This window comes from Macaca mulatta, chromosome 16 (genome assembly GCF_049350105.2).
Source record: "Macaca mulatta isolate MMU2019108-1 chromosome 16, T2T-MMU8v2.0, whole genome shotgun sequence".
Taxonomy (NCBI): domain Eukaryota; kingdom Metazoa; phylum Chordata; class Mammalia; order Primates; family Cercopithecidae; genus Macaca; species Macaca mulatta.
In genome coordinates this window covers 59,136,356-59,151,081 of record NC_133421.1, presented here as the reverse complement: position 1 = coordinate 59,151,081, position 14,726 = coordinate 59,136,356, and the positions used below count along the sequence as shown (strand labels likewise).

The 14,726-nt window shown below is 44.9% G+C and overlaps 1 protein-coding gene and 1 long non-coding RNA gene across 4 annotated transcripts; one reads left to right on the top strand and one right to left on the bottom strand.

Moving 5' to 3' along the window:
- Positions 1-996: 996 nt before the first annotated feature.
- Positions 997-5,139, bottom strand: TOB1 (transducer of ERBB2, 1). 2 transcript variants are annotated; one of them, XM_015119265.3, is made up of 2 exons: positions 4,843-5,139; positions 997-2,941 (listed from the first exon to the last, which is right to left on the bottom strand). In XM_015119265.3, the coding sequence occupies exon 2, from the start codon at positions 2,801-2,803 to the stop codon at positions 1,766-1,768; it is 1,038 nt and encodes a 345-aa protein (XP_014974751.1). In that variant the 5' UTR covers positions 2,804-2,941; positions 4,843-5,139; the 3' UTR covers positions 997-1,765. The 2 variants fall into 2 exon arrangements, with proteins under 2 accessions (XP_014974751.1, XP_077827264.1); XM_077971138.1 differs by having other exon boundaries at positions 997-2,746.
- A 1,347-nt stretch (positions 5,140-6,486) lies between these two features.
- Positions 6,487-7,107, top strand: LOC106993998 (uncharacterized). Of its 2 annotated transcripts, none has more exons than XR_013406503.1 (2): positions 6,487-6,622; positions 6,966-7,107. It is a non-coding gene; the product is annotated as an uncharacterized LOC106993998 (long non-coding RNA). The 2 variants fall into 2 exon arrangements; XR_001440383.3 differs by lacking the exon at positions 6,487-6,622 and adding an exon at positions 6,646-6,784.
- The last annotated feature ends 7,619 nt before the right edge of the window (positions 7,108-14,726 follow it).

Here is a 14,726-nt window from a genome sequence, read left to right as displayed (position 1 = left end):
ATTTCCAGTGCTTGTTTCCTTAAAACCTTTTATTGCTCTACACTGCATGGGTAAATGACAAAAGGCTTTTGTAGACTGGTGTCCAAAAAGCTCATGAGACCAAATTTATTTCACTGGTAACCCAGGCAGTGCTGGTTTCTTACTATAAAAGTACATATAAAGTTTTTTAAGACAGCTTTCTCACCAATACTGTGTCAACACTGTATCAATGGACATTTTTAACTTTTCTCACCAATACTATATCAATACTGTATTGATTGACATTTAGTGAAATGACTCATTTAACTTTAGTGGTCTTCCAACTCTTCAGTTTTAAAAAATTCCATCCTTACCAAGTCTCTCCAATTTGATACAATGTCAATCTCTCTAAATCCTTCAAACCAGCAGGCTGGATACCCACTCACAAAAAATTAAATACATAAGCGTTTTTGCTGGGAAAATGAAAATCCTAACATCTAACAATCTGTCCAACTGTGAATAGATTTTGACCTTAAGTTCTCTAGCTACATGCAATGGCTAAACTTTAAAGATTAGTAAACTGATGTAAATTTTTTTTTTAAAATTCAGTCAGCCACTTTGTCCGAGCAAAAACAGAAAACTGATCCAATGCTCTCTCCATATAAATTTCAAATAAATCATCTCAGATTACACGAAGAAATTTCATCTTATCACCTGACTCCCCCATGTCAGCATGACATTTTGAAACTTGCTGTATAGCTAACCTTACCATACCATCTCTATCATGGGGTAGACAAATGTGGACTGAAGAGGGCTGTTAAAAAAAAATAAAGTTGTCCCAAGCACTGGTCAGGCTATAGTTTTGATAGCATTTTTTATGTGGCAAACCACGATCTGGTGCATTAGTAGAGCAACTGCTTTCCATTATTCCTTCCTGACTCCATGAGTCAGGCCTTTTTCCATCATTAGCATTTACAACGGAATAACTCCAGAGGTCGATCTTTAGAAAACACTTAAAAACAAAGACCACAATAGGCGTTTTTAATTTTAAAGAATTTTAATACAAACTTAATATAAACTATTTCAGTCCCTCTTAACATGTAAGACACTGACTCAAAATACTTTTTTATACCTTTTTTTCAAGTATTGCACAATATAGGTACAAAATTAATATTTACGATTACATTTTTCTTCCATAATATATAGCAAAAATCTTTAAACTTTTAACAGAAAATACATTTTTTTGAAAAAAGCAAATATTCGTACATTTTAATTCCACCACTAAAGGAATATCCTGTACACAATTTTTAGAATAGTTGATGTCTTTAAGATGGATATTGTACAATTTCAGTAAAAAAAATACAACATGAAGCTGCTGCTGTCACAGATCACTGTAGTAAAAAGATATAAATGCAATACCATGTCGTAGAAACAATATATATATATCCTCTGATATTTTACAAACTTTGTACTAAATTAAATTATACAATTAGAAAAGACCAATAAACCCACTTATTAGTGCCAATTTTTATAAAAAAAAAATCAGCCATGTCCTTGCTATATCTTAAATACTGTAAGAGGCCATATCTGAGAGTATACTTTAAAATATACAGTCAGTATAAAATAACTTTGTGCTTGGTTGGCAAATGAAAAATGATGCATGTTTTATTATTATTATTTTTTAACCAAGCTTGAATGTATCCTTACTATAAGCTTAAAAAAAAAAATTCTCAAGGAGGTAAAAAAAAAAAACCAAAATCCCCCTTGGGCCCGTGCATTTTAACTTGTACGATACATTTTCTTTTTTTCAGTTAGCCATAACAGGCTGGAATTGCTGGTTAGAATACTGCATGTTATTTAAGCTAAAATTCAAGCCATCTACAAAAGACTTCTCATTGAGGCCTCCATAGGCCGCAAACACATCAAAGGCATTACTGTACTGGAGAGGACTGAGGTTAAGGGGGCTGTCACCTGGGAACATTCCATTGGTACTACTACCTTGACCCTGCATATTAGGAAAAATAAATTCCTTGGCATTAGGAGAAAGAGCAGAGGTTTTCTGCTGTTGTTGCTGCTGTGGTGGTGGCGGTGGCGGTGGCGGCTGGGCTGGCTGCTGCTGTTGCTGTGGCTGCTGCTGGCTGCCCAAGCCAAGCCCATACAGAGAGTGCATTGAGGAAGAGATGGCTTTCTGCTTCAAGAGGTCATTCACATTCAAGCCGAGGTTGATAGGAGAAGTACGTGCAACCTTGTTGCTACGGCCGCTATTCTTCATTTTGGTAGAGCCGAACTTGGTGGCAGCAAAAGTGGCAGTGGTAAAGGTTAAAGGCTGAGTGGACCGGGGCATGAAGGTAGGGCTTACAGCAGCAGAGTGACCAAAAGGAGGCGATGGAGAGCTGGACACTGATGAGGCTGGGTCACTTATGGGCATGAAAACCTGGGCCTCTGGGTTAAAGCTGTTTTTGATCTCCTTATCCAACTCACATCCATTTTCATTATTATCATCCACGTAAAGCACCTTCACTGGTCCCTTTTCACCAATTTGGTAAGAAACCTCAAATGGGTCGATCCAAACACTAAGATCCTGTGGCAGATTGCCACGAACATCATCAATGTCCAAACCACTCTCTTTGGATGCTTGTTCAATCACTGGGTCCACTTTCTCCCCTATGTGTATACATCTAAACCCCGATCCTTTGTATGGCTTTTCAGGATACCAGTGCCCTTCATATTTCTTCTTAAGAAGTCTTTCAAGTTCTTCACCAAAAATGTTGACACGTCTCCTGGGAAGCTTATTGTACAAATATGAAATAATAAAATTTAGTGCTACTTGGATTTCAAGCTGCATAGCTGCTACGCCACAAAATTAGGTTTCAACTCCCCCACCAAAAAAAAAAAAAAAATGTTCAGTTTGTGGCAGAGAAACAAATTTTCATTCAAAGTGCTGGTATTAGTAGATTATCCTTCACCTTGAGTGATCTTGTTCCTTAAAACAAAACAAAAGCAAACATATCCAAATAAGATAAAGGTAATATAAGTCCCACGACCTTTCCCCCCACAAAGTAATTTCACCTTAAAAAATGTCTAATATCCAGTGTTAGTTTGCTAAGGATAAAGAGAAGAAGAAAATGTCTACTAGGACAGAAAGCCTGAAAACTGTAAATAGTACAAAATATAAAATAGAAAATTGTTGATTAAAGTTTAAAATCACACAGGAAAATGTAGATTTACAGATGAAATAATGTTTTTAAAAGCCTGTTTCTGAATAGAGTTCTAAGAAGAAATATCACTAGAACATGTATTCTTCTCCCCTCAATTCTCACAAGAATATTTATTGTACTCAGCATCCTCCCCCCATCCCCATATATATAGATGCCACTTTTAGGTAGTAATTTTTATTGTTATTCACCAACTTAGAAGTGAATCCACGTTTTAGTTTACTTTGGACATATACTATTTAAATCTGCTCTGTCATTGACATTTAAAAATCTGGTAAGTTAGGAAAATCATTTTAATTTCCATAGTACATGATGCTAAAATTAAAGACACTGAGTACTAAATGAATTTCATCCTAGTGAATAATTATGAACCAAATTATTCTATATAGTTTCGGCCTTAAGTATATAAAGAGCACAATATAACAAAATCCAGCTTCTCTGGGTCTTTTGTTTTCAATGTGTATTTTTCTAAATCTGAAAATTCCTATTAGGTAGCAAGTATAACAAAAGCAACGACACAAATTAAAACTATTGATTATTCTGTTTAAAGGCCAGGGTTTCTGAGTTTTAGTCTGATTTTTAAAAACCTCCGTCCGTCCTCCCTCCCTCCCTCCCTCCCACGGTAACAGCCGGAGAAGCAAGTATGGTAAGGTCGACCTTTAAACGTTTGCTGGATCAGCACTGGGTGGGGATAAGAAAAGATCAAGGGCAAACAGAAGATATTTGCGAAAGGGATCTATTTGCACACTGAAGTTGATTTAAAAGGACGTTTAAAAATCAAGTTGGTTTTAATTCGTCTGTTCTATTTTCCATATTCGTGGTAACAAAGGGAAAAAGAATCCCTGGCTGCCCCCAAACTAAAAACACTTTCCAAGTCAAAAGCCTGAGTGCCGGCAGAGGCAGCTGATTAAGCCCAATTGCTTGAAGGTGCAGCCAAGCAAAATTCAGGCTCGGTGGAAGGTAGTTACAAAGCAACGCCTTAAGACAGGCAGGAGTGTGAAGAATTACATAAACAGCCAGTTAGATCTCATTAGATTTCTGCTCACAGCCCTCGGAGCCCAAGCGCTACAGCAGCAGCAACAGCAAGAGGAGGTGGAGGTGGAGGAGGAAGAGAGTACGAGCCTCCTAGGAGGAGGAGGAGGAGGAGGAGGAAGGCCCGGGAAATGGAAGAGCAACCTCTCCCGGCTGGGCACCCAGCACCGAGCAGGTCGGGGCGCCGGGTCAGCCGCTCCCCTCCCCCGCCGTAACCCGACCCGCCGCTCCCCGCCCCCCGGCACCCGCCCCGGGCTCCTGGGACCCGGTCAGAGCCTGGGGGAGCACCGGTTCCCCGGCACCATTTTCAGCCTCGCGGCCACCGGCCCCTCGAACCCCAGCGTTCCACCGCGAGCTCGTCGCTCCCCTGGGCGCCCCAACCCCCCGATTCCCGTCAGCACGCCCCGGGCCGCCCGTCCCCGGTCAACTGCCCGAGCCGAGTCCGACGCGTCGGTGGCCCCTCGGAGCCGCTCCCCTCGGGTCCCGGCGCTGCCCCCTCGGCGCCCAGGGCCGCGACCCCGCCGTCCCCGAGCTCCCGAGGGCCCGGAGCTCGACGCCGCTGCAGCCCCTCCTCCGCCGCCTGGGCCCGGGGCTCCTGTCTCCTTGCCAACCCCGCCCGGCGCCCCGAGATACTTACGGGCTGCTTCGGGGCGGCTTGGACCACAGACCCGCGGCTGGGCGGGGAGCAGCGCGACAGGGCGGGGGCGCGGGAGGGTCGGGAGCGGCGAGCTCGCCGAGTGCAAGACGTCGCCGCTGCGGGGCTGAGGGCAGAGGACGGAGGCCTCGGGCGGGCCTTGGGAACTCGCCGATGGTGGCTCGGGGTGGCGGGCACGGGGGTCAGACGAGCGCGCTCACTTCTCCACACAGCCCGGTGCCCGGCCCAGCGTCCCCGTAGTGCGCCCGCTCCACGCCGGGCCAGAGCTTCGCTCCTTCTGCCGCGGCGCGCGCCCCGCCTCTCGTTTTATGGCCTCCTCCCCGCCCCCATCCCCCTCCGTCGAGGTGCGCGCGCCCGCCAAGCGTCACACAGCTCCCGCGGCGCAGCCATTCCCCGCGCTCCCCGCCCCGCACCCCGGTCCCCCGCCGGCCGGCTCCGCCCCTGCCCTGCCCCCCGACGCCATTGGCCAAGTCCCGCCTGCCCCTGTCCGGACGCGCGGTGGACGCAGGGGTGGGGAAGCCGCACCCTCCGGGCTCCAGGAGGGCCAATGAACCGACAATCGGAGCACTGGGGACGGAATGAAGAGAACGTTTGGAAAGGGACTGTGGGGGGAGACGTGCCAAAGAGAGAAAGGGGTGGGGTAGGGCGGCTGACGCCCGGTTTAGGCGGAGAGCGCCGGGCAGAGGGGGAGGAGGGCGAAGCCGGTGGCGAAGCGGCCAAGGAGAACCGGGGCTGGAGGAGCCCAGGACTCCGGGAGGGCGGCAAGGGTACCCAGAAAATGCCCTTTCCGCGTGGGGCTGCAGCCAAGGAGGATCCCGCTCGTGGAATAGCTACTAAATCAGCCTCCAGCCCACCCCAGGGCGGGGTAGAGAAAGGGCAAACTGTGACCGGGATTCGTGCACCCGATTAATTGAATATTAATCACCCTAAGGCCTAGGCCAACCGCCACCCAGACAGTGGCAGCTGCAGAACCCAAAGCCGTGGAGCCGGGCTGGGGGTGGGGAAGGGAGGCCGCCACAGCTCCCGCCCCGCCGGCAGTTTAACTGCTTCCGCAGCCTCAGGCCTCCCGGTGAGACCCTGGCTGCGACTCGGATCCGTTTATTCCAAATGTCCCAGCCCACGCCGTGCCCAGGGTGTGGCGACACGAGGCCAAATTGCGTATGTATCTGTGTCCATGTCTACACACACACGCATGTGTGCATTTCTAGGGCTTGCTGGAACGCAGGTGCACAGAATAAACGCGGTGCCTGCCTGTAGAGTGCGTTTAAAATCATTCTCTGCTGAAATATGTGCGGGTACCTAGGGAGTGGGGTAAGAGAGGGACTCGTGGCGGGGGGCGGGTAAGTGCCTTTTTCACAACCTGCCCCAGAGAAATACACGAAATTACATCGAGAGTGGAATCGAGCGTCCCTCTCAGCTAAAAATACTACTCACAGGTAGCAACGACGCCTGATTGGCCGCGCTGGTCCCTTCGCAACCAAGCGATTGGCTGCCTGGTATCCAGGAGACCGACGTCAAACTCCGACTGGGAAAAGGGGAAAGTTGGCGGGGAACGAAGGAGGGGATGGGGAGAAAGAAGCAATGAATGAAACGCCCATCGCCTGGCCTTCCCCTTTCCCCTTTCCCCTTTCCTCTCCATTCTTGGAGCACTTCCTGGGAAAACACCCGTTGGGGCGCCGCCTTCCCCTCCAAACGGGGCCTGCACTCTCAACCTGCTATAAGGAAGTTAAACCGCAGCTCACCGAGGAGTAGAGTGTCTACGGTGCGGGCCCGTGTAGACCAGCTGTGCTCCTCGGGCACAAACCCGCTGTACATGTCAGGCCTAGAAGCTTTCGGCTTTATGGACGCAAAATCTGGTTGGAGCCGCCTTCTCCACCCTGACTCTCGCGCCTCTCCCTTTTAGAAGGAACCGCATTGAGAAAGGGTATTTCTGAAGGCTCAATGCGTAGGAGAAGGGGAGGGAAGATGGGTTTGTGGAATGGGCTGAGGGTGGGGAGTGATCAGGTGACTTATTTCATGTTTATTGTACAAATTCCTAAAACATAGTTTTACTAAGTCCTTAAATTATGATTAATGTGATTTTTTTTTTTTTTTTTTTTTTTTAGTGTTTGGGTTTTTTAGTTGCAAACAAGAGTGGAATTGAACTGTGAAAGTATGGCAAAACTGTGAAAGCATTTAAATGAAAATGTCCCTTCCTCTGCATTGAAATGTCATCAAAACGTCAAATATAAATGATTTGTTCAGTTTTATTATTTGTTTGTTTTTGGTTTTCTGTAATGACAATTCCATCTGTAATAAAAGTGAGTTAAATTTTCTAATTAAGCACAGAAATTTCAAGAAACTAGATAGGATATTCTTGGAATGCCTTATCAAAAGAAACACGTAATTTTTCACGTGTTCTAGAAGCACAACTTCTCTTACTGTTAGGCAAATAATGGTACTATACTAAACATCTAGAATTGCGGGACCATGTGTGTTGATTAGTAATTTTATATTTGGGGGCTGCAATATTAGGCGTGGCTGAGATTAAAATGTCTAAAGATACATGAATTGTAATTTTGTCAAACTTATCTGTACTTTTCAAGAATTCTCTCAAGAGAAGGTACAAGTTCTCTTTTCTGAATGTCTTCAATCTGTAATTCCAGGTTTAAAATATGAGAGCAGTCATCTGATAGGTACTGATTAAATATCAGTAGCATTAAAAGCATTTTTAAGTCAGAAATGTAGATGTCAAAAATTTATGAGTTATTGCTGCTTAGCCCAGGAGTGTAAGAAGATGTCTGACCAAATATAAACACACACACAAACACACACACACACACGAAGGCCCCATGGCATACTGGAAAAAGCAATGAAGGGTGGGTACTGGGAGATCTGAGTTTCACACCAGTTTCTATCAACTTTTAGTTTTCTCACCTATAAAAAGGGTTGAATTAGATCATGTCTAATGTCTCCTTCAATTAAAAAAAATTCCACACTCGGCTGGGCGCAGTGGCTCATGCCTGTAATCCCAGCACTTTGGGAGGCTGAAGCGGGAGGATTACCTGAGCTCAGGAATTTGAGACCAGCCCGGCCAACATGGTGAAACCCCATCTCTATTAAAAACACAAAAATTAGCCGGGTGTGGTGGCACACGCCTGTAATCCCAGCTACTTGGGAGGCTGAGGCAGGAGAATTGCTTGAGCCCCGGAGACCGAGGTTGCAGTGAGCTGAGATCGTGCCACTGCACTCCAGTTGGCCGACAGAGTGAGACTCTCTCTCTCAAAAAAAAAAAATCTGCCCTTAAAACTCAATGTTCCTAACATATATAATGCAGCTCTTTTTTCAAATACAGATTGCAAGGCCAAGCGTGGTGGCTTATGCCTGTAATCCCAGTACTTTGGGAGGCCAAGGTGGGTGGATCACCTGAGGTCAGGAACTCGAGACCAGCCTGACCAACATGGAGAAACCCTGTCTCTACTAAAAATACAAAATTAGTCAGGCATGGTGGCGCATGCCTGTAATCCCAGCTACTTGGGAGGCTGACACAGGAGAATCGCTTGAACCTGGGAGGCAGAGATTGCAGTGAGCCGAGATCACGCCTTTGCACTCCAGCCTAGGCAACAAGAGCAAAACTTTGTTTCAAAAAAATAAAAATAAATAAAAATAAATATATATATATGGACTGCAAATACAAGGGAAAACCGATTCACATCTCTGAACAATGCCAGCCAGTCACGAGGTATAAAATGTTCTTTATCCAAGTTTGCATATGGCTTATTACTATCTAACATTTACTTTGGAATTGTGCAGGGGAGTGGAGGGCTAACTGCTAGTTGTGCAGGGAATTAGACTTATGGAGGAAGAAAGAATTTGATATTAGGCTCCAAGTGTATCACAGTCAAGAGGTATTCCTCTCTCTCAGCAAATGATAGTCACTAGAAACTACAGCCTTTGCCTTTCACATCCCTACATTCTACACAATTCCCAGTGGGCCCTTACAACAAAGGTAATCGTTTGATAAAAAATAACTTCCAATATCTTTGTAAAATACAGTTCTTGAAAATGCCTTGAATTATTACCTAATCCACGCAAGGACACACACACACACACCTTGACTTCTGAGATAGAGACATCCTAAGCTTTCTAATTCTTATGTTTCCCTGTAAATTGAGACAGGGTTACAGGAGAATAGCTATCACATGGTGTGTAATTATTAAGACTCATTTTTTGTTTGTTTGTTTTTTGTTTTTTGTGATGGAGTCTCGCTCTGTCACCAGGCTGGAGTGCAGTGGCACAATCTCGGCTCACTGCAACCTCCGCCTCCTGGGTTCAAGTGATTCTCCTGCCTCAGCCTCCCAAGTAGCTGGGATTACAGGCGTGTGCCATCACTCCCAGCTAATTTTTATACTTTTAGAAGAGATGGGATTTCACCATGTTGGCCAGGATAGTCTCAATCTCTTGACCTCGTGATCTGCCCACCTCGGCCTCCCAAAATGTTGGGATTACAGGCGTGAGCCACCGCGCCCAGCCGACTCATTTCACTTCTAAGGAATCAACCTTTTACCTTTATTTGAAAATTAGACAGGCAGGGTGAGGTGGCTCACATGCTCATAATGCCAGCATTTTAGAAGGCTGAGGTGGGAGGATCTCTTGAGACCAGGAAGTCGAGACCAGCCTATGCAGCATAGTGAGACCCTGTCTCTATTTTATTTTATTTTTATTTTTTAAATTAGCTGGGCGTGGTGGTGCACACCTGTAGTCCCAGCTACTTGGAAGGCTGAGGCGGGAGGATCTCTTGAGACCAGGAGGTCGAGGCTGCAGTGAGCAGCACCACTGCACTCCAGCCTGAGCAACAGAAGGAGACCTTGTCTCAAACAAACAACAAACAAAAACCCATAATGTTCTTATCGTGATTTTTATTTCTTTCTTTTTAGACGGTCATGCAACATAAATCATAGCACACACATTTTAAAATTATTTTTTTTTTTTTGAGATGGAGTCTCACTCTGCGCCCCGACTGGAGTGCAGCTCACTGCAGCCTCCCGGGTTCAAGCGATTCTCCTGCCTCAGCCTCCTGAGTAGCTGGAATTACAGGCATCTGCCATCGTGCCTGGCTAATTTTTGTATTTTTGTAGAGACGGGGTTTCACCATGTTGGCCAGGCTGGTCTTGAACTGCTGGGATGACAGATGTGAGCCACCGTGTCTGGCCTAACATTAACTTTTTAAATCATGCGCTAATCATTGAGTTATTGAAAACCAAGTAAACCAGTTCTTTTCTAAACATTTCTCAAAAAAAGGCAATCCAGTTACGTCTGAGGAAACCTCAGTGTGGTTTCCTGTGGCTTTTCACATGGGTTTGTAGTGGAGGGCTATGTAGTCTCCAGAAGACACTGGCACACAGACATTTGTAATTAAAAGATAACTAGATAACATTGAACAAGCCTACTAAAGCAACGTGGTCTGATAGGAGAATGTCTCCTTATAATTTGCTCACTTTCTACTATCTTGATGAACAAAATCCAAACCAAATATTGCAATTTCTTTCCATTAGCCAAGGAGGAAGATTTTGATTTCAGTAAAGAGATTATAGTGCAGATTCTAGGAGTGATACAGTGTTCATGACATTCTAAGTACAAAGAACATTTATATAAAGTAATCTGAGAGCAAATGTTATTAGAGTACTTTAAATACATTTAAAGCATGGGTTGCATATGTTATTATGCAGCTCTGCTAACTAAAATAGAATGTAATTTTATATATATAACCAATTGTGGCAGACACTGTTGCCAGCTCACCCGTTTCCCATGTCCCATCCTCATTCCCCTGTCTTCCTAAGAGGCTAGAAGAGCTAAATGCATGTTTTCCCAGGCTTCATTGCAGGAGAGGTGGCATTGTGACACTGTTCTGCAGATAAGACGTAAACAGAAGTCAGCTGGGATGGTTTCTGAGAGTGCTAATGCTTTTCTTATCAGAGGGGTTTGTTCTAGTTACTGCTGCTGCATGAAAAACTATCCAAAATACCCATTTATTGTGGCACAAAAGGTCCATTTTATTAAACCCTTGGATCCTGTAGGTAAGAAATTCAGGCTTGGTCTGGCGGCTCATGCCTGTAATCCCAGCACTTTGGGAGGCCAAGGAGGGCAGATCACTTGAGGTTAGGAGTTCAAGACCAGCCTGGCCAACACAGCAAAACCCCATCTCTACTAAAAATACAACAAAATTAGCCAGGCATGGTGGTTTGTGCCTGTAGTCCTAGCTACTCAGGAAGCTGAGGCAGGAGAATCACTTGAATCCAGGAGGCAAAGGTTGCAGTGAGCCAAGATAGTATCACAGCACTCCAGCCTGGGTGACAGAGAGAGACTCCGTCTAGAAAAAATAAATTCAGACAGGGCACAAGGGGATGGATGGCTTATCTCTGCTCCACAATGTCTGGAACCTCAGCTGGAAAGACTCAAATGCTCAAGTATCATCTGAAGCAGGTCTAACAGAACTTCCTCCAGTGATGGGAATATGCTGTATCCATGCTGTCGAATATAATAGCCACATGTGGCTCTTGAGCACTTGAAATGTGGCCAGTGTGACTGAGGAACTGAATTTTTACTTTAATTTAGTTTTAATGAAATTTAGATTTAAATAACCACATGTGGACAGCAGCTTCTGAATTGGACAGCACGGATCTGGAGGCTTTTTCAAAGCACATGTCTAGCACCTGGGTTGCAGTGACTCAAGGGCTGGGCTTAGTTGGCACTGTTGTTTGGAGCATTTCCACATGGCCTCTGAATTTCCCCTGTGGTTTGGGCTTCTTACAGCGTGGCAGCTGAGAGGAAGCAGAGGAGTTTCTGGAGAGTGAACTTTTTACAAATTAGAACAATTTTTTTTTTAAGTTTTTTGTAGAGATATGGTCTTCCTGTGTTGCCCAGGCTGGTCTCAAACTCCTGGCCTCAAACAATCCTCCTGCCTTGGCCTCCCAAAAAGCAGTGGGATAATAGGCACGAGCTACCCTGCCTGGCCACCATGGAAGCTGCCCCCATGGAAGCTGCATGGCCTTTTATGACCCAGTCTCATAAGTAACAATGCATCACTTCCATTATACCCTAATGGTCAAAGTTACCACCAGCCAGATTCAAGGGGAGGGGACACAACCACCACCTCTCAAGGAGGAGTGCCAAAGAATTTGAGACCATTTAAAAAAATCACCACTGGGTCACTTCTCCCTTCTTCCTGCCTTGAACATGGATCTCATGGCAGGAGCTGCAGCAGCTCCTGCTGAATAAACCATGAATAAAATGCAAGTTAATCACAGGGATAGGGGTTCTCACCAATGCTAGTCACTGCCTAGGTCTGGTCTGCTTTTTAACCAACATTAAGTGTTCCATGACTTGCAGCTGAAGTATTTTCAGCAAAAACACTAATTTTACATCTTTTAAGGAAAACTGAACTTTTCAAAAAAGCCAAAATAAATTTTTTTCCTCTAGTCTAAATTATCAGGGCTTCTTTCTCATTATAAAACCTGGAAATGCTCATTATAGCAAATTTGGAACACATAGAAATAAAGAAGAAAATAGCAATCATCTTTAATCTCTCCACGCAGTGCTAACCATCTTGCTCCATTTCTTTCTGAATGAGTTTCTATCAAATATGCAATTTTCTATCCTGCAGTTCACTTAACATTGCATTTTTCCTATTTTCTCCTGACATTAAGCATTTGTCACAATCATCATTTTTAATGACTGCATATTATATTCCACTCTATGGATTTAGAATGATTTATTTAACCATTGCTGGGCATGTAAGTGGTTGAAACTGTTTCTGTATTAAAAACAAACATATTTAACAGACATTTTTATATGTAAATCTTTAACTACCGCTCTAATTATTTCCCTGGGCTAGATTCCATAAGCAAAGTTAGCCGGTGGAAGAGAAGGAACATTTTTTTTTTTTTTTTTTTTTTTGAGACGGAGTCTCGCTCTGTCACCCAGGCTGGAGTGCAGTGGCACAATCGCAGCTCATTGCAAGCTCCGCCTCCCAGGTTCACGCCATTCTCCTGCCTCAGCCTCCCGAGTAGCTGGGACTACAGGCACCTGCCACCACGCCCGGCTAATTTTTTGTATTTTTAGTAGAGACAGGGTTTCACCTTGTTAGCCAGGATGGTCTCGATCTCCTGATCTCGTGATCTGCCCACCTCCACCTCCCAAAGTGCTGTGATTACAGGCATGAGCCACCGCACCCGGCCGGATTCTAAGCTTTTTAAGAGCAGAAAGCATGTACCTTTACACGAGCTTTATAGTGCCTTGCAGTCAATCAGTATTGACTGATGGCTTTGCTAGGTCACTGCTTAATCCAGTGAAAGAACACAGAATATTTGAGGAAGGGTAAGCGGCTCAGAGTGGCTGCTGTGGATGGTTCCGAGGTGAGAATCTAGAGAGGAGGCTGGTTGGTAGGCAGAGGCCAGATTACCAAGGGTCTTGTATTAGGAAATCTGGAATTTTGCCTTTAACAGATGGGAAGATGTTGGGTGATTTTTCAGTTGGGAAATGACATTACTGGAATTCTGTTTGGAGCACATTTTATTTATCCCTAAATGCCCCAGAGCCTAGTACAGTACTTGATACTCAGGAATTGCCCTGCCAATGTGTGTTCAATTGCTAGACGTAGTTTTATCACCCAATGGAATATTCTTCAATTGTTTGCTTGTTCTGAAGAACAAATACTTACTGTCTTTTAAGGAAGACATAGACCCCACCTGAAGACCAATACTTCTATCCACTTGGGAACAAAAGGAAAAGTTTTGGCTGGGCGCGGTGGCTCACACCTGTCATCCCAACACTTTGGGAGGCTGAGGCAGATGAATCACTCGAGGCCAGGAGTTTGAGACTAGCCTGGCCAACATGGTAAAACCCCATCTCTACTAAAAATGCAAAAATTAGCCAGCTGCTATGGTGCGTACCTGTAGTTCCAGCTACTCTGGAGACTGAGACATGAGAATTGCTTGAACCCAGGAGGTGGAGGTTGCAGTGAGCCGAGATCATGCCACTGCACTACAGCCTGGGTGACAGAACGAGACTCTGTCTCAAAAAAAAAAAAAAAAAAAAAAAAGGAAAGAAAAGAAAAAAGAAAAAATTATGTGGCAAGGTATAAGTCAAAAAAGTTTTTGGTTTCTGAAAAAACTAAAACCTTTCTGTAGAAAATTCTACTGTGGTACCAGGAGGGTTGGTTTCTTCTACCTTTCCTTGTTATTAGCCTAGACAACATCTATTCCCCTTTCGTCCAGCAACAGCTGCGGTTTTTGTTTGAGAACCTATACCTCTCCCACTCTTCATCCATGAGCTTCCATTGGGACTCTTGCCAAGGCAAAAGCCAGGGAAAGCATGGCATTCTCCTAAGTACTGTGATGGGTTTAGGGATGGCTGGTCAGAGCCAATAACTCAATTCTGGGACTTCTGTCTGAGGTATTGGGATAAGGACTCTTTCCCATGAAATATGAACCTGGAGGTCTTCGTTGTTGAGGTTCCCAGGGCCATCTTAGTACTACCAGGAGAGTGCCTGTCAGAGAATGCAGCTAACCCAGTTAAAACCAAGAAACACCAAGTCCTAGAAACAGCCTTTTGAGCAGCCCCTGAATCAACTTTACCTGAACTTTCAGCTACAGGCTGTCTTAGCATTGGCTCCTAAATAAGCAGAGCCTGAGGCAAAGGGTTTTGTGCTACCACTTCATTTTTTATTTTTATTTATTTATTTATTTTCACTCTGTCACCCAGGCTGGAGTGTAATGGTGCTATCTCGGCTCACTGCAACCTCTGCCTCCTGGGTTCAAGTGATTCTCCTGCCTCAGCCTCCTGAGTAGCTGGGATTACAGTTGCGCACCCCCACTCCCAGCTAATTC